General features: G+C 31.6%; 1 protein-coding gene across 1 annotated transcript; it reads right to left on the bottom strand.

The window, feature by feature from the left end:
• Positions 1-236: 236 nt before the first annotated feature.
• LOC113400743 (2-oxoisovalerate dehydrogenase subunit beta, mitochondrial) lies at positions 237-6,644 on the bottom strand. The gene is made up of 8 exons (XM_026640389.2): positions 6,376-6,644; positions 5,679-5,815; positions 4,865-5,008; positions 4,370-4,525; positions 3,752-3,923; positions 3,340-3,485; positions 1,840-1,926; positions 237-1,088 (listed from the first exon to the last, which is right to left on the bottom strand). Exons 1-8 carry the CDS (start codon positions 6,494-6,496, stop codon positions 948-950), a joined length of 1,104 nt encoding a protein of 367 aa, XP_026496174.2. The 5' UTR covers positions 6,497-6,644; the 3' UTR covers positions 237-947.
• Between the last annotated feature and the right edge of the window lie 13,604 nt (positions 6,645-20,248).

Below are 20,248 nucleotides of genomic sequence, written 5' to 3'. Positions count from 1 at the left end.
GATGGATGCTAATTACTATCTGGCTTCCTTTGTTTCTAATCATTTTAAACAATATTTAGACGTGTTTAAATTCTTTATTTCATTAAATTATAATAATTAAATTGGTAAATTATTGTACAGTATTGTAAAAGGGAGGCTTAGTGATTTCATTTGTACCTTATTTCCTGTCCAAGGAGACCAGTTATAATAACTGTATTAATTGTTATTAAGTATGTAATATTTACAAGGCATAGGAGAATGAAATAAGACAGTTGTGTTTAATATTTATTTTAATTATAATTTGTATTATTTCCAGAACATATTGCAACAATATCATAGACACAAAAAAAGTACAATAAAACATAACAAATCATAAGTTTGTATTTAACGTAAAATTTAATCCAAAAATTTATTACATATGTACATTAACTCACGTGGACAGATTCACGTGGTATGCGCTTCGGCTATTGTATTCTACTAAAAGTCCGGAGTTACTAATTACAATATTATAGTAATTATATGAGAATTTAAATAGGAGCGCGTCTGGAATAACGGATTTACGATCACCTAGTTTTTGTACAAACTATAAATTCGTTTCTTTACATAATCAACAGACATCTGATGTCAACATTGTCTTTTGTAGACGTGTAGTTGAACGATGTACGAGTTGCTAATCGAAAACTGATATAGATTTTTTTCTATACGATTTGCTCTGAATAATGTAATTCATAGACGATAATTTTATTTAATGATTTTGCCAAATGTGTAATAATTTATATATTAATAAAATATTAAAAAAACGTAGATTTCTTTATAAATTAAATTCCATCATATTCAATACTGATGAATTTTTTAAGGAAAAAGTGTCATACATTTGTTTTAGAAGTTTTCGGCACTCATTCGTCGATTCCTAGACTGGAGACGGCCGAGGTGAGCTCGAGCTCGTTCGACGTTCGAGTCGAGCGCAGTCAGTACCGCAGCAGCTGCGTGAGGTCGTCGAGACAGCGCGCGCGCGAGGGGAGGTACAGCGGCTCGAACACGTGCGGGAACGGCGCGTCCCAGCCCGCCGCGCGCCGCACCGGCGCCTCCAGCTGCAGGAAGCACTCCTCCTGCGGGGAGCAGAACCGGCTTAACGTACTTTTCGAGGCATGGAGGGTACGAACTCAACTTCCAGACCTCGTGTCACTGAGAATTCGTCGACAGAAAAACCCAGTAACTTTTTATAGGCCCGACCTGGGGTCGAGCTGAACCCCGAACCTCGGGATCTGTGGCCTCATATCAAGCCACTGGACCGACGAGGCAGTCTGTCACCGAGGCGGCATGTGATATATCACCTTCACCAACCCTGTCGGCGTGGGAGTGGGTACCTATCGCTTACGTCTCTGCACAAAACTTTAACTATCCAGGCTTGCTGATCGACTTATTTATATAATTTTATCTCCCCATATTGCATTTCTAGAATATATCATTGTCTTGCTCTTATTAACCCGTTTATTTGGTGTCGATTCAAAGTATAAGCTGAATAAAAATTATTTATTATAATACTAGTATTTTTTTAAATACTGAACACCAGCTTAATGCGAGGATGGACTTTGGCCTTGAGAATGCTTTTGGTGACGGTTTGGTTCCTTTCAAACCTGGCGAATGATGGATGCAATCGACTAGAAATCTCAGTCTTATGCTCCCCTTATCTCTCTTACTCTAACCACTCGACAATTGTGAATATAACTTAGTTTTACTTGTAGTAGTTGTAGTTTAACAATTCCACCTGTAGGTGTAAGAGTAGGCACAGCGAAGGCTTAAGTTTAAGTTTTCTTTTCTAGAATATATTGAGTTCTAATAGACTGTAATGAATCTTACTTGTATAGATGCCGCTAGTTCTGCACCGAATCCGCACGTGAGAGGCGCCTCGTGGGCGATCAGACACCGACCCGTCTTCTTAACCGACTGGAGTTATTGTCATCATTGACACATTTAACGAAAAGAGTAATAATATAAATTAATACTAATAATATATATATATATTTATTTATTTATTTATTAATTTTGGAGAGTGTATTAATTTCATCATATATAGGAATTTTATCAAAGCGAAAGCGAATCTGTCAGGCCATCACGGCAAAACCACCGAACATGAAAATGAATAAAATGGACATAGGTTCCATACTTTTTATATCCAAAGCGTATCCTAAAACGCTGGCGAAAACTAGCATACATTTATTTACCAAATTCTTTTCATTGGTTTATTCGTGAAAACGAACATAATAGACAGACTTACTTTCGTATCTATAACATTAGTATAGATATATTGAAAATTGATTCCAGGAACTCACAACATAGGTTAAGCAGCTATTCCAAAGGCCGAAGGAAAAGTGATAAAACAAAACTCAGATATGTTAACCTATTGCATACTACAAATAATTGTTGATATATAATATTTATGCATTTATTATCCAACACTATTCCTTGTAACTTTGTTACATTAAACATTATTTTTATAATTTTAGCTTTTTTTTTAAATTTTATAAAACGTCACAAAAGTGTGAATTCACTAAAATCCGTGCCGTTAACCCATTTCCCACTTCCCATATAATTCCTAAGATATAATTCCTATTTAATTTTATATATCTTTTCAGAATGTATTTATAATGGAGTTTTGAAGTTTGATAAAAACTTTATACAACATATTTCTACCGACTTTAAAAAAATCTTTAATTCTTATTGGTTTGCAATTCAGAAAGTGGTAGTCATGTTTAATTTGTGATTTACAGTGATTTTCGACCCATTGGAATGATTCTCCGGAATTGAAATCGTCATTTAAAGTAAGCAGGACTTTAAACCTCCAGAAGGTAAATTACTGCTTACATCCCTCGTTAAAGGTATTTATCTCTTGGTTATTTACTTGATTATTTTTAAATTATCTATAGTAACAGTATAAATTACAGTATTATTTAACAGTATAAATTAGTATAAATAGTATTAAATTATCTATAGTAATAAAACTTATTGTAAGATTTATAAATTCTGGTTTCTACAATTAAATAGTTATATAACAAAACTGTTTTCTTCAAATCCATACCCACAGAAAAAAGGTAACAACTTTAATTTTAATTCCAAAGAACAAAACAACAACTTTGCTGTCATTTAAAACACCATTTCATGAATCCATAATGAATATCAAATCTCGACTACTATTTTAAATTTCATGTTCAATTAAAGGCCAATCTTCATTTATCTTTAATACTCCTGCCATTGGAATAGACTTAAGAATATTAGGGAAATAATTATTCTTAATTATAATATTTGAAGCAAAAAGATAAGGCTTTTTTTAAAGTATCATGCCATATTTTTATATCTTACGTTAAATACGGTGTCTTGGTCCCAAGGTAGGATTGACATAAGGTCTATAACCTCACAGTTGGCTCCCAGCTGCTCCTGCGCCATTTGAGCCACCTCTAGCAGTACATGCACCTGTGTGCCCCATCCTATCAATGTAGCTGCATCACCTGGAATTACATCATCATTATTATCACCAAAATTAATAACTACCACCATTTTGGGAGAAAAAAATATCCTGACCTCGGAACATCCAGTCAAAGAAAATCAGGTTTTTTTTATTGATTTTTAACATATAGTCAATATAACAAAGAAATAGCCATGAGGCAAGAGTTTTATTCCTTAGGTGTTGGGTAACTTATTATTATTTAATATATTCATTTTATTTAAACTGATAAGTTCTTAGAAATTTGCACATATTTGAGTACTCACATACCTTCTTTTAAGACTTGTGCCTTTCCAATAGGCAGGGTGAAGCTGTCAACTGGCACATCCTCAGCTGCCGATCTGTACAATATCTTGGGCTCCAGAAATATACATGGGTCTCGTTCCTGTAGACACGCCAGCAATAGTCCCTTAGCCGCATTCGGACCTCTTGGAACTACCACCTGGAATTATATGATTAAATATATATATGTATAAGGAATATATTGTGATTAACAATGTAAAAAATACATAATGCTTGTTAATATTTAGCATAAACAAGAGTTAAATAAATTTTAAACAATAATTCTTATATATTTTATGTAGTATATAGGATAAATTAAACTTTGAGGTTGTCTAATCACTAGTGATCACTTCCAGGGTATAATCTATATAAGTTGTAAATAAGTAACAGGAAACACACTGTAATAATAGTAACATAGTTGGGCAAATCACTTTTCTACTTTCAAAGTTTTGAGCTTATGTGGTGGTTACCATACATGTGGCTGAGTCTGTTGAGTTGATATGAGCTATTATGAGTTTAGTGTTTGCTCATATTTGAACTCATAATCTGTTTAGTGATCATAATGATACAAATTAAAAAAATTACACAGCAAGAATGATACATTACTTTTAATCCAGCTGCATGGGCAAAGTAGGCCTCAGGGCTTTGTGAGTGGTACAGGCCACCGTGACCAACGGCTCCACATGGAGCTCTCACAGTTAACCCTCCGCAGTCAAACTGGCCACCTGATCGGTATCTATATTTAGCTGCTTCATTCACTAACTGAAATCAAAATAGTAAATTTAATAATTATTTTGTTTATTTAACTTTTGCCACTTCGTATTGAAAGATTTTCAATACGAATGGCACACCTCCATTTACACCTATGTATGAAGGAAAGCATGGAAAGGACTGATTTAGATTCTGAAGTCTCTCCAGTGTCAATTTGTTGTCCGATTGGCAAAATGAGAGTGAAATAATAGAGTGCAAGTGTGTGCAGATACAGATGTATCTGTTTATGTTTATTCATCCTTGAGTAAACCACATTGATGGAAATTGTTAAGGAGGATATCACTATTTCATACACAAATAATTGTGATAGCACTAAAACAAGAGACTTACTTGATCGAAAGCAGGGAAGATGTAATCTGCAAATTGAATTTCAGCTATAGCCGTGGCTCCAGCTGTGGCCAATCCTATACCAAAGCCTGCAATACCTTGTTCACAGAGTGGAGTGTTGAAAACTCGATCTTTGCCATATTTTTCCTGGAAAAAAGGAACAATCAGGTGTGTTCATGATATAAGCTGGCAGTTTAATATTATTAAAAACTATAAACTAAAATGAATTTTTATGTTATGGAAGTAAATATAGATAATTATAAAAGCAAGCATACATACACAATTTAAAAAACAGTTTCAAAAAGTGCTGCTATTAGCCAGTAGAATATATGATGTATGGGTGGTACCGTAAGTGAATGTTTATTTTGTCTTAGTGAATAAATAGTCCCAGTATAACAGGTCTACTATATATATATATATCAATAAAATATTTATTCAATATTTCAATTTTATAAATATTGTGGCATCATCAGATTCATAGACACAATTTGCATATGCTCAATGTAAATGAACAGTGGTACAATGAACTACCACAGCTCTATTGCTATGTGAGGAGAGTTATGTTAGATTATAAATATTTTTACATTAGACAAGGAAAATCAATGTGAAAATCTGTTTTACATTCTATTATCTTTAGAACATGCGGTTTGTTATCAATGAAAGTTTATAATCATAACATTAGCATTTCAATACAGATTGTGTGTAATATTTAACCTCCAAGTCATGGTACCTATTTGAGGGGTACAGGCTAATTCAAAACGCTTACCATATTTTTGAACAAATGAAGATATATTTAGAATTTAAAAGAAATTAGTACCTGTAATCCTAAGGAACACCGAAAGACTCCACCAAAACCAACATCTTCACCAAACAACATGGCACTAGGATCATTCTTAAGTGTAATGTCCATAGCATTGTTTATGGCCTGCATCATATTCATTTTTGAAGTTTCTCCTGAATTTTACAATATCATTAGGTAATTCTTTGAATACACCTATTTATTAACCTTTGATCATGAAAATGAAAGTATATATAAATTCTAATACATAATTTATGCTTAGGTACTTGGCATAAGAATAACTATAAGTTTTTCTATTTTTACAAATATAATTAGACATATTTGTAAACCTCTCAGAAGTAAAGTTAAGTTTGAATGATGGAATGTTGTGGAATGATGCTCCTCTTAAGGATAGCCTTTGAAGTTGGTTTTCCTTCTCCACGGAGCAGGAAAATGAAACACAGATTAGGCAAATTAATACTCAGTATTACTAGTTGGATATGAACTTGTAATCTTTATTTAGGATCCACAATTAAATTAAATACTTTAATAGATTTCTATTCACCTAAATTGCATTGCACCTATTAAGTAGTATTTTCAGTAATTAAAGAAACAAATTGATGAACATTTACAAGTTAATTATAATATGTTGTAAAATTAGGTGTTTTCTTGAATACAATTAACTTAAACTTAGATTGTAATTAAGATTCAACTATGAAAAGATTGTTAAACTTACCTTCTATCGATTTTTCAATATCGGGATAGTAATTAAAATGAGATGATAGCCTTTTTGTATGATTATCGACATTCTTAAGCAATCTACTAAGATTCAAAACTTTTTTGGTTAAAGTAGTCATTTTGCTATGTAATTTCTCTATACAATGTTCGCTGTCGCATCGGGTGTAAGGAATAAATTAAATAATAAGTCTTATCTGCAATTGTAATTAGTGAACTTGATAATTTCTGATAACGCATGACGAAAGAATTGTGTTTTTCGACGATATTTGTTTCGATTATTTTCACGTCTTACATCAACTTAAAAAATACTTGTTTGTATTGATTTGATATTATATCTTGTAAGTGACACTATTTAAATGATATGTATGTAAATAATATATGTTTTTTTTTATAAAGTACTACTCTACCATACCATCGATTTTTTAAAGTTACCAATAAGTCCAAACCAATAATAAAAATTAAATAAATTACAGATAAAACAAAATATTTACTATACTGTTATTGACATTGACGTTTAAAGTTATAAGCTCCTATTTATGCAAAGGTATGTTCGATTATGTGTAATTTTATTGTAACTTAGTACAATATAATTATGTACTTTACCCTACATATATATAATAATATCGATTTATAATTACATGTAATAATAAACTTTCGTATTTCATTTTATTTCAAAATCACGATAAAAGTGTTTACTATTATGTTGTATCATAAAATGGAAAACAGTAATTGCTCTATTTTCTAGACATTGATATTTTTTGTCAGCATATATTATACGAGTACAATGCTGTTGTTTTTCTTAAATAAATAAATAATATTTTTAATGTATCTTAGTAAGCAAAACTTTAAATGAGAATAATTAAAAAAAAAATACAAAACACGGCTACCTTAAAAGTATAAATAATTTATTTATAGTCAGTGTCACTCAAGATGATGCCGAATGATGATGATCCAAATCTGTTAAGGCATTTAAAAGTTATGGTGGATTAAAGAACTCACACAGGACACACATACATGAACTCTGAATATTACATTTCTTTTTTGGCTAGTCGTGTAAAGTTATTTCTGTTAGTTTTTTATCACACATATGAACTTAAGCAATTGGTTTAGCAGATAAATATTTTTTTTAATACTGATCATTGTGTCGTAAATTCTAGGGAAAAGCAGCATTTCCCTTTTAAATTCTGGCTCAGATTCTCCGGTCGGAAAATTAAACACCGCCCATTGTCCGATTTCCACAACCGCTCCCAAAGTTAACGTTCATATACGGCGTACACACAGGTGACTGCAAAATAGGTCCCGTTCTTTTCTATAGGGAGGTAGGGAACTAGTGTCAGTTTATCAGTATTAAGTTCTTTATATATCAAGACGACTTATTCCGGGGTTCAATAAGACGTTAAGGATGCGAGATTGAGTGTTTTATTTATAGCAATGATTATGACAATCAGCATTATTTTCAACAATTATTTTCTTCATCTTTTTACTATGTAAATTAGTATCGATGTAAAGTATAAAAATAATATTTTGAATATATAAAGTAGTTAGAACAAGGAATCCGTCCAGATATGTTTGTTTAATTAATTCAATCATAAATAAAGGGAATGGAAATTTTGAATATTGATTATTTTATTTTATTTAGGCTTAAATCTGTTCTATACTTAATTTAATAATAAAATTGTATAAAAATTACGGGCTACCTAGGCCTCTCTACCTACCGGGCTATGATCTATTCGACAATATAATTATGTAATAATATATTTAATTGTGCAAACACAAAAAATATAAAGCACAAAACCAACTGTGTAAATGATTATTTATAAATAATAAATTTCAATTCTATAATAATTTTTGAGTAAATAGGTATTGTATTGTCTGTAGTCTGTAGTATTGCAAATTTGTTTTGATGATAAGTGTATAATGACTACGAATAATTGTTCATATTTCGTTTATAATATTAAATAAATAAATAACGCAATGGCATCTTATTTGTAGGACAAAGTCGTTTCTTTAATATAAATTATATAATGTAAGCTTAATGCTTACATTATATAATTTATTTTAACATGATAATAATACATATCGTAAACAACTCAACTCGAATGTCGATTAATTGGTATGAACGTATTACGGATGGTTAATTATAGGAAAATCAATTATTCAGCAATTACTATGCTTATTCACCATGTAGAATGTTTTATAATAGATGTAATTGCTGTAAAAAATATTAAAATAATAACCTGTAAGTAACAGCTCGTAAATAACCAAAGCTGGGTAAGAGCGTTATAAACTCTCAAGGAGAAGGTTTTATGGTTTGTCCTACAATGCCGCTCCATTGCGGATTTACAACTAGCAGAATTTCATCTACCATATACCTATACTGATTATGTAATTTTTTTTTTTTTTAATTTATACACTTGAAAGGTTATTAGTGCTTATTAGGACATAGGTCCGCAGTGTCCTGTTAAATTTTAAGTGATTTTTCCCGTTAGCAATCTCGGCTCAATAAATAATAAGTATAAATACGTAGATAATACGTACTTTGTTAAATTTGTATAAAAAAAATGTTCTTAACATGATATTTTTTTTGCTTCAATGATCAAAATTGTGTTTATTATAATAACTCCTTTTGTTGGGTTGATAAATATTAATCTTATTTTCAAATTAAAACAGTACTTTATGAATTGGTCTAAGGTCTGTATTCAAGTATTTTATTTGATTTGATATTATAACTAAGTAAACAAATTAGTGTTAACAAAATGTATATTGTACTCGTCTCATATTTGGAAATAAATGTTTGTTAATATATTAATGTAATTTTTATTTTGCAACACTTTAAAACTAGATGGCGTTAGTGGTTATGCAATAATAACATTAATGGAGATTCACATTGGATCCTTTACGATTTTCATTTTAGCCATTAAAGGAGTTTTGTAGGATACATTTATTATAATAGAAACCTCTGTTTTGTTGGATATTTAATAAAGATAGTTGTTTCCGTCTTTTTGAATTAAAAAAATGTAATGAATATTATATATTTCCTTACGATTCTGATTAAAACTAAGTTTCATCATCATCATAAATGATAATCTTAATCACACGTATATAAATGATTTGGCAATTTATTCTCACACCCTAGGAGTTATCTCATTCGCTGTATAAGTATTTTTGTTTTTCTGTTCTTTGATCAAAGTCAACTTTTAGTCCGTTGCTAGTAACGTTCAATTAGTAGTACATAATATACCTAACAATATAAGTCAAAGCCTAATCACCAAATCTTGTCTTTGCCACATTCAAATCAACCATTTCGTGAAATAAATGAATTATTTTGGTTGGTTTTAGAAAACAAAGAACACTAAGAAATTGGAGTGTCTGCTTTTCTAGCATTAACTAACTAAATGTAATTTGAATTGTATTTTCAATGATTTTTTAAAGAAATATAAGACCTACTTAACGCGAAATATTGATTGAAGTTATACATAATACTAAGTTACCACCGATTACTGTCTACCAGTAACCGCGCCAGGAGTCATCGGCCGTCCGGCGTCGTGACTGAAAGTAAAAGTCGGCCTTACAGCATAGACAAACATGCATAACATTACATACGAGACATAGACACGCTGTAGTGCGATTCGTTTACTTGATGGATAAAATATTAAAAACTAATATTTTTTTTTTCTTTCTGTGTTATTTTTTAATACAACAAATATCCTTCACAGCTTATTAATATAAGGAAAAGGTTGTGCATGAGTACTGAGCAATATCGTAATACTGGATGGTCACATTTTTTTTCTCTTTTGCGGGTCTACCCAAAAATATGATTTAATAAATATGTAGCATTATTGTTCTTTTTTTAAATTAATAAGCTTAATCTGGTTATATCAATTTAAAAAAGAAAAAAGTTACAGTATATAAGCGAATATATTGGCTAATCATAATACAATTGGCGATTTTATTGGGTGCGAAACATTTGTACTCTTATGTAACCATAAGGGTAGACGACTATGGTTAAATTTGAATGTAAATGAGATGTAAAAGGAGAGAGTAACTAGACTTAGATAAATAACAGAGAAGAACATATTTTATTTTCGTTGAACAAATATTTATTGTATGACGTAGATAATTAGCCTTCATAATTGCGTCAAAGGAGATATTTGTATTGCGGATGACTACGCTATCGTGATATTAAAATTGGCTTGTCAAATTTCATTATTAAATAAAAACGGTAAAATATTTTTATAGATCTTATATGGAAATGTGTTTGATTTGATATATCGTAACTCATTTTGCGGCTTCTTATCAATCTATTAACAATATACTAATGTCTGTCTGTTACGTTTTGACAATTAAACCACTAAACCGAATTTGATCAAATTTGGTATGAGGCAAGCTTGAACTCTGAGGAAGAAAAAAATTGCTATGCTTTTTTTATATGTTTATGTTTGATATAATGTAGAAAATGATTTAATATATATTTTTTGTATATTTATATTTATAAAAAACATAAATTTAAAATTGAACGGGTTCCATTTGGAAAAGTTTCCTTAGTACTTTAGCAACCGATCATAATAAAAAATATTATTCGTTGAATTAAAATTGTATATAAATATTGAAATTAATTCGTTCATTATGTACATAGTTTCACATTTGATTTTTCAAACTACAATTAAAAAAAACACTTAATTTAAATAATCAAATGCGTTTATAATCTGTTGATTGATTATATTCTAAATTCAAATTTTAAATTAAACTAAAATTCGACGGTATTGATGCTAATTTATATAGACTATGGTTATATTAATGGCAAAGTTATTGAAACGAGATGAAAGGATTAGGGTTTGAGCATTAGAGTTCAACGGGTATTCATAATGAGGCCAGTGGTTCCGTAATTAAGGATTATTGAACTGTACCTTGATGACCATCTAGAACATAGCGTAATGGACAAGAATCTATGCGTTCTCATATTCATTTATAGGGAAAATAAATTTAATAAGTCTTAGGTTTTTTATCATATATATTTTCATAGATACGTCTTGCGCTAGAATATTCTCAGTGCTCAAATGTACAGCAATTATCACGAAGACTAGTTAAACGGATAAAAGCTTATTAACTGGAGCGCCATCTAGTCTTACAACGAAGTTGAAAGAATATTATATGTATATCTTTTTCTCATATTTTATGGCGATCGCTGTCTTCAAACGGTTTCGAAGTACATTAATCGTACATTTTTAGGGTTCCGTAGCCAAATGGCAAAAAACGGAATCCTTATAGATTAGTCATGTCTGTCTGTCTGTCCGTCCGTATGTCACAGTTACTTTTTTCCGAAACTATAAGAACTATACTCTTGCAACTTGGTAAGTAGATATATTATGTGAACCGCATTAAGATTTTCACACAAAAATAGAAAAAAAAACCAATAAATTTTGGGGTCCCATACTTAGAAAAGTAACTAAAAAAAAATTTCCATCGAACCCATACGTGTAGGTATGTATGGATATGTCTTCAAAAATGATAAGGAGGTTTCTAAAATTTTTTTTTCTAAACTGAATACTTGGCGGTAGAGACACTTTCAAAGTGGTAAAATGTGTGTCCCTGTCCTACCCACTAAAACCATCCTCGGGTTTCCACCATGCCGCCGAGTGGTGAGGCCACGGGATCCCCAAGGGTAAAATGTGTGTCCTCTTGTAACTTCTAAAGTAAGAAAATTATAAAACTAAAAAAAAAATATGATATACATGCAAAATTCAACTCAAAATTGATTTGAACGAGATCTAGTAAGTAGTTTTTTTTAATAAATTAACGTCATAAATCGAAAACCGCTATTTACCTTTCATCCAATCAACTCAAATATAAAAAAAAAAAAACATTTAATTTCATAAACATAAACCTTGTAACTTGTTGCTACGGAACCCTTCACGGCGAGTCCGACTCGCACTTGGCTGATTTTTATAATTAAGACTAATATCTGCCAGTGGTAGGGCTAGGTAGTGTTCTCTACTTCACACAGCATGTATGCAAAAAAAATCATGATGATCGGTTGAATAGTTAACAGATAAACAAACTCACTTCCTTATTTGTTATATTATTTAATACACACACTACAATTAAGTATTTCTACAGATAAATCTTAGGAAATAGTTCAAACGTCAAAATGACAATGTTATATACTTAACATTAGCTGATTAAACACGCGCGCCATTTATTGTATTTTAATAGTATTTAATATATTGGAAACCTTCCTACCCTACGGCTCAGGACTGACTGACACGGTAGCTGAGGCTGCCGAGAAGGAACTGCCCGGGCAAGGAGGGAAACCTCGAGGCCTGCACCCAGCTGACTTAAGGTCATTCAGGACGACCATCACTCTCTCTTACAATACCATATTAGAAACCTACCTCCATATATGCTTTTCGACGCTTACAACCGAACATTACAGCCCCAAGGACCACAATTTGACATCAACGGACCTAACTCTAGACCTATGAGGCCCTGAACTTCTAGTTCGAATTAAAGTGACCATGGTGATGCTACCTGTAAGGATACTCCTGGGAGTGTAACGTCGATGCCCGTATCCAGTCTGCCCTAGGGTAGGCAGAACTGTTTCACTAGTCAATATCAACTGTACAAATTTCCAAAGCAATTGGGTGCATGATACAAAAATGAACAAAAATAAACATTAATTTTTATTGTATACAAAAGTCAAAGGGTGATGTTTTCGTCCTTTAATATTTATAAAATTAAGAAAAAAATAGGTTAATGTAATACATAGAAACAAAACTAATTACAAATGCATTGAATACTACAAGTTACAAACTAGTTCTACCATAGACCAACTGATAGTACTTTAAAGTTGAACGTTCGTCCCTGACCTTCGAACTTTTGTTCAAAATTAAATAACATTTTTAGCATAAACAACAAATCACAGAGTAATGAAGTCATTGGACACAAGTCTTCCAATTTAATAACACAACAGCCATCCTAAAATAATAGGTATTTTGTGTCATGGTGTTTTATTGGAAATCCATGTCTCTGAGGGCAACACGATAAGCCCATATGCAAATGGCCGCCCGGCGCGACGCGCTTTAGCCTACTGTCTGTATAAATATAACATTTAGTAAGGCGATACTCTTTATTTTTAAATCGATGCACGATGGTAGGTTTTGTGCATAGACTCAAAGTCTGACTGTATGCCACTATTTCATTAGTGACTCTTAGTCAGTGTAAATTCAGGTAGATGGAACATAGTGTTGACATTTATTACAATACTGGCGTACGTTGTAAAGATTGCCTGATAACATTCAGTTAATATATAACATACACCACCAACGATGAGATGTAGAACTTGTTGCTAGAAAATGTAATATGACATCGTAGATCTACTGTTTGCTAATACGTATAGTGATGGTGTAAGGAGTGTCAAATTCGTGCTGTGCTAGTATATTATGGGCACATGAATTTTGCCGTCAGAGAGACTGCTTGTGCCTATGTCTAAAAAAAAAAGAATATCTAATAAAAATTGTACAAATCTATTGACAAAGGTAACTTAACATTTACTTTGTACAGAATGTATGCAGTCGATAATATTTTTGAATTTTTTTACAATATTTAAAAATAAATATTATTCGAAACTAAGTACTTAAACAAGCGGTTCGTTATATCATACTGAGAATAACCGACAAGAAACCCCGTAATTACTTCTCTATACGGATTATTCTAAATAACTAATAGGTACATAATTATATTTACAAATCAATGATATGGCAGAAGCCTTATGAGAAACACTTGTTTACTGTTTATTGACTTCGTATATACGTATTTCACGAGTAGCGAACGCTGGGTGTAATACGAAACCAAATATCTCTACCGATTTTGGGTCAAAGACGACTTCATCTCACATCACATATTATTAAATAAACGATGATATAATATTAAGAGTTCATTTCATACTAGCTGTGCCCGCGACTTCATGTGCGTTTGAATTTAACAAAAAAGTTACTGATATAGCCTAAGTTACTCATCAGCTGTCTGCCAATGAAAGTCCCGTCACAATCGGCCCAGCCGTTCCAGAGATTAGCCGGAACAAACTGACATACAGACAATTATTTCAGCATTTAGTTAAAAGCGGTAATTTTAATATTACAAACATACACTACAATTTTATTATATGTATTGATGATGATAATAAAATATTACTACTACATAGATTATTTATTAGTTTTTATCCAGATATTTCACTCTGAAATGGGACCGAAAACGGGAAGCTTGGGGTTCAAAAAAGAAGGTTTAGAATCAAAATTTAAATATTACATTTTATTGAATTAGGCTCAGGCTCACCTTTAAATCGTTATTTTACAATATTAATTTAAGCTTAAATTTACCACCGCGGCGAAATAAAAATTCTACCGAGAAGCACCGGTAAAAAACTCAATAGTTAATATTATCCGACAGCTAAATTACTTAGGTAATTAAATACAACATTCGTTGATTTAAACGCAGGATAAATATCAATAATTCTCAATTTTCATCAACAGGGAGACATATACTCAGTATATTTTCGAACTGTTAAGGTCGTTTTACATATTTCAGGTTTATCTGCCCATCAGATAAGATCACTGGTGAGGTCATCACTTGCAACTAACACTTGTAGAGTTTTTCATCTTCTGTGTGATGTTATTCCTATTTTCTTTTCCACCTGCTAAGCTTGTGTTAGGTTCCGACACATAGCCCAAGAAGCCAGGAATAAACTTGCGACAGTCACATTTTGAAGTACCGTGTACACTGGTGAGCCGTTGAGTTGAATTGGCGCTTAAATTGAGGCGAAATAGAGGATACATAAATAGACCCTGCAATTATAATAGTTTAGCTAATTTATTGTATTATATAGGATATGATAAGAATAATTCACATCGTATTAGGATCCGATGAAAATATATTCTCCGATATCCGATAATAATATAAGCTAATACGAATTTTCAGAAAAGTTACTTTAATTAAGATATCCGCTGAAATTTATTTGACGTTCCGAGAAAGTGAATTAAGTATATTGTGGATCATTACATTACGAAACATTTCGGACCGGTGGTAGCTTTACTTAAAATTGTTTGTTAAATGACGATTCAAAAGTGCTTGTAAAAGCCTACTTGAATAAAGTATATTTTGATTTTGATTTTTGATCAGAAATATTAAAGTCTTTTCAATTTGTAAGGCAGCCCAAATTCTCATTCACTTGTCCAATAAGTGGTATTTATAAACGCGTCAAAACATCTGGATGTTATAATTAAATACTATTTTATTAACTGTTATTCGTATATAAGTTTTCAGCAATATTATTTTGTGAGAAAAGTATATAAGGGTTTCGTTCGTGAATATATTTCTATAACTATTCTATGTAAATATGTATACAGCGTATTTGGCGTCTTGGTTGTATTAGCACTTTAGTTATAAGTAAAATTTTAAAATATATATCTTTCGACTCTTTTAAGTAATGCCTTCTTGTCCTTTCCAAGGCTTTAACTTCTCCATACGTAAGTTTAATAATGCAGATAATATCATATACTTTTTTTGCTGTAAAATAATTATCTCATGATTTATGTTCTCTTGGTGTTTTTTCGCCTTATTTGCCTGCAATATGTGATGCAAATCAACTTATCTTTCCTTCTTTACTAATAACGGTTCAGCATTACTATTTAAGAATGTAACAGCCAGCAAAAGGTTCTATCATTTTATCTATAATATTTAGTATTATTATCGTAACACAAATGCAACCGAGACCATATTTCTACGAAGATATTTTTTGTCAAAAATACAATTATCGTTGCTTGTCGTTACATATTGACAGATATTTCTGAATTTATTAACTCTTTTTTCTGTTTTCGATAATTGTATTATTTGAATTTAATTAATTATCTTAGTCTAATAATTCAATGGATGATTTTTATTATTTTAATAGTTATAAATATTCAATGTTATTCAGATAATTTAAGTATTAATGTTACATCATTTCACTTTATATATTTAATTTAATTTATTATTTTTTGATTATTATATAAAACAGCAACAGAGTGTATTAATATAATTGTTACGAGCGTGCCGTGTACACATGCTTTGAAATGTAATCTAGTTCAAAATTGTCTAATTCCGTAATTTTAACGTATGTTCTTATGGTATTCGCTTTGTGTACCTATGAATAAATAAATAATTGGATCTAATCAGATAAAGAATGAACATATCCGACATTTCTACAGTATACAGTATTGTCTTGTAAAAAGGTACGTGTCCAAAAAAGTAGAGTTACAATGTTGAAGGCATCACGGCTGGATAAGAGATAAACATAGCCTGTTACGACTTTATAACGTTGTATGTTGTTACGAAAGCGAACGGTAATTTAAGCAGATAGATATTGTTATCTACAAACTTATCTCTTTCCATTTTGCCTGCCTGTCAGCTGATAAACTGTTTTATTTTAACACCTCTTTCAGTTACTGTATGGGTCCATAAGTAGTTATTTTATTTTACACTTCATACGTTTGTTTAAATCTTTAGTTTATAGTTCAGAAAACTTAGTCAAAATTAGTTAAGTATCTTGGAATTCCAGATAACCAGCTTATAAACTTGTATAAACTTTTATTTTGACACGACTGCCCTTAACTAAAGACAAAAGTCACAAAACCGATTTTTTGTAATTTTTTTGCAAATATCTCGTTTTATGCTAATTATAATGTCGTCTCAATAGTTTTACGTATTATATCGTGATATTTTTAAATAATATGGAATAAATAGAATATATTTATTGTATAATAAGATTGCAACACTGCATAGACATCGTATAAGTGATAATAGGTAACGGCTTATACATTTTGGTATTTTAAAGTTCTTACAACATCTTCTTCGTGCGTTAATCCCTAAATTCTTACTATAAATAACAATTTATAATCCAATATTATTAATGAATTATACTCTTGATTGCTTTCTTGGCCTATTAGCTAACTTACCATGATACAGATCTTGAGAACCTGGATTCAAATCCCGAATTGGATCAATGAAATCTTATTGGGTTTTGTTGTACCAGCAAAACAGGTTTGAAGGGTGAGCAAGCCACTGTAACTACGGGCAGGGACATAACATCTTAGTTCCAAAGGGTGGTGACGCATTGGCGAACACTTACCATCAGGTGGCCACCATAAGCTGCTCCGCCTACTATACCATACAAAAGCAGCCTGGGCAAATCAATATTTATACAGTGAATAGAAAGTATACTTTTGTTTTGCGTGCATACTGTTGTATTATATTAGGTACTGCTCTTATTAATATTATTCTTTGGTCGGCGTGGCCAGATTTGGTTAGGAGGATCATGTTATTTTGCTTAAAAATTATAAACTACGAGAACGTTTCACTTAAATTTGTTTTAGTACGCGAATTTATAAATTTTAGTAACTGTGCAAGTTTATAGATTTTTTGCTTAGATACCACCTAGGAAAAATACTTCGTTCAATTTTAATCCAAAACAAGTCGAGGATATTAACAAGTTAGTCTCTAATCTAAAGATTAACTCTTTCATTTTCTTGTTTCCTTAAAGTTATTTTGTAGATAATAATCATTCATTACCAGCTTCGATCGATCGACCGTGCGTCGGCGTCCGTCAAGGTCCGCCAATTCGGGCTGACACCGAGAGAAATATGGGACGACTTTTAATTATCGCCAAATTGAATATTCATGACGTGCCGCCGCTTGCAGACGCCCTACATCGAGGACCATCTTCAATAACTTTGTTTGTACATCGTTTGAGAGTCTTGGATATAATACGATATTCTTATTATATATAATTAGGTATTTTGGAAATACCTAAGGTAGGAAGGAACTTATTTTACTTGGTAGATCTTTGTGCACATATTCTCCTGCTAAATAGTAATACTTGGCATTGTTGAGTTCCGGTTTGAAGGGTGTGTGAGCCAGTGTAACTGCAGGCACATGGGAGATAACAACATAGTTTCCAAGGTTGGCGGCGTATGAGGAATATGAGGTTTGGTTAAAGTTTCTTACGTCACCATTGTAAGGCGGTGGTGACCACTTACCATCAGGAGGCCTATTTGCTCGTCCACCTACCAATACTATAAAGAAGACTGTCTGTGAATATATGTCTGTTGCTTTTCACATACTGTAGCATTAAATAAAACTAATTAATTTGGAATATCTAAAACTGCACGACTCATTCAAGCTCATTGAAAGAATACGCCATTGATAATAATTTGTTAGAAATAAACGCTATTGTGATTGGTTTCGCAAGTTACACACTTTTTTTTTTCAAGTTGATTGACGGGAAAATGTTTTTCGACTATTTTAATGTTTTTTACGTTTCTATCACATTTAATATTTATTTGAAATTTAACGAATTGATCTACATTAAGTTATATTAACAACTATAAGTTATCTTTACAACTTCAACTAAACTATCTTGATTCCGTCAACTAACAAGAGTATAACAAAAAAAATAGTTCCCAAAATAAGTCGAAAAATTGTTTTTCGGTCGTAAGTTCTTTCTGACGCATTCGTGCAAAAGTAAACGTAAAAGTATGTCTGTAAATGACTTACTGTTGAGCAAAAACCTCCTCTCCCCTTTTGGAGAAGGCTTACGACTTGTTATTTGTATTCCACTCCAAAGCAGATTGGATTTGGACAAAACAGACAGTTCGATGTAGTCGTGGCAGAATTTCATAGAATAGAATAGGTATTCACACAAATTTAAAACACTGAGTGGTTTTCACAACCAACGGTTTAAATTCATGTGTTCAAGTTACTAGACCACCTCAGTTCATAGCGTGAAATGGTAAATTTGATATCTCTACACACATATTATAAATACAGGCAGACGATTTTAACCTATTTCTTATTGTCGTGACTTTGAAAATTGGTAAGCATAATTAATATGATAATAATATTTTAATACTAACGAGCTGATCTGATGACGGAGTTGTTTGATAATGGGTAAAACCTAGAGTTTGGGCTCATTTGGCTTGTCTTGATAAGACCTATATTTAATAGTTTTTAAACTATCATTTTTATAATGGCAAATAGTTCGAAGTGGTCAAATTAAACTTTTTTTTTAAATAATTTAACATTTACTTGGTTGACAGCACTAAATATATTTGATTACATGATATGACAGTGATCTAAATGTCAATGCTTATTTGTAGACTTTAACAATATTTAAATTTATTAGAAAATATGAAACACACTGTAAATTTATTTATCTTTGAGGAGTTGCAAAAATGTAACTTTAAATTGTTAAACCCACATACGAGTACGTGTAACCTAACGCACTAACGTGTGGCGAAAAGTCTCGCATTCTGCAAGTTGAATTTATAGCGCAGGCAGATTTGAGATAGCTGTTGACGTGTTTGTATTATGTTACCGCAAGGTACAATGAAAACAAAAATAATTTATATATTAGAATGTGCAAAAAGGTTTTTCTATATTTTAAATAAATATTAAGGTACTGAATCTAGTATAACGGTTATATATCTGAGCATCACGGAGCTTGATACATATGACCGCCTTTCTAGTATTCCAGATCACGACTTCGCCGGCTTTGAAATCACCACGAACTGCTCGGGAGAAGGTATTTTGCAACTCAAAACGAGCTGCTTACATGCACGTAAACCGTTAAGATACATTTTCGTTTTCGAATCTTAAAGCTATCCCAAGGACCGCACCCGAATCGTGACATCGATTAGACGTGAGTGGTACTCAGTAATCGAGTAATACGGTTACGAAACTATAAAATATTGTGGAGTTAAGTTACGTTACGTAGGCAAGTTGCGAATTGTCCACTCGGCGCGCTACGGCGTCAGCGGCATCGTACGTTTTGAGCGATTCAC

This window comes from Vanessa tameamea, chromosome 7 (genome assembly GCF_037043105.1).
Source record: "Vanessa tameamea isolate UH-Manoa-2023 chromosome 7, ilVanTame1 primary haplotype, whole genome shotgun sequence".
Taxonomy (NCBI): domain Eukaryota; kingdom Metazoa; phylum Arthropoda; class Insecta; order Lepidoptera; family Nymphalidae; genus Vanessa; species Vanessa tameamea.
This window is presented reverse-complemented; position numbering and strand designations above follow the sequence as displayed.

Excerpts from the sequence above, each read along its gene's own strand:
- LOC113400743 (XM_026640389.2), bottom strand. The coding sequence starts at position 6,496 with ATGACTACTTTAACCAAAAAAGTTTTGAATCTTAGTAGATTGCTTAAG. Across the intron at positions 5,009-5,678 it reads GGTGTTCCTTAGGATTACAG|GAAAAATATGGCAAAGATCG; the intron begins GTACTAATTTCT and ends CCTTTTTTCCAG. Across the intron at positions 1,927-3,339 it reads ACCAAGACACCGTATTTAAC|TCGGTTAAGAAGACGGGTCG; the intron begins GTAAGATATAAA and ends CAATAACTCCAG.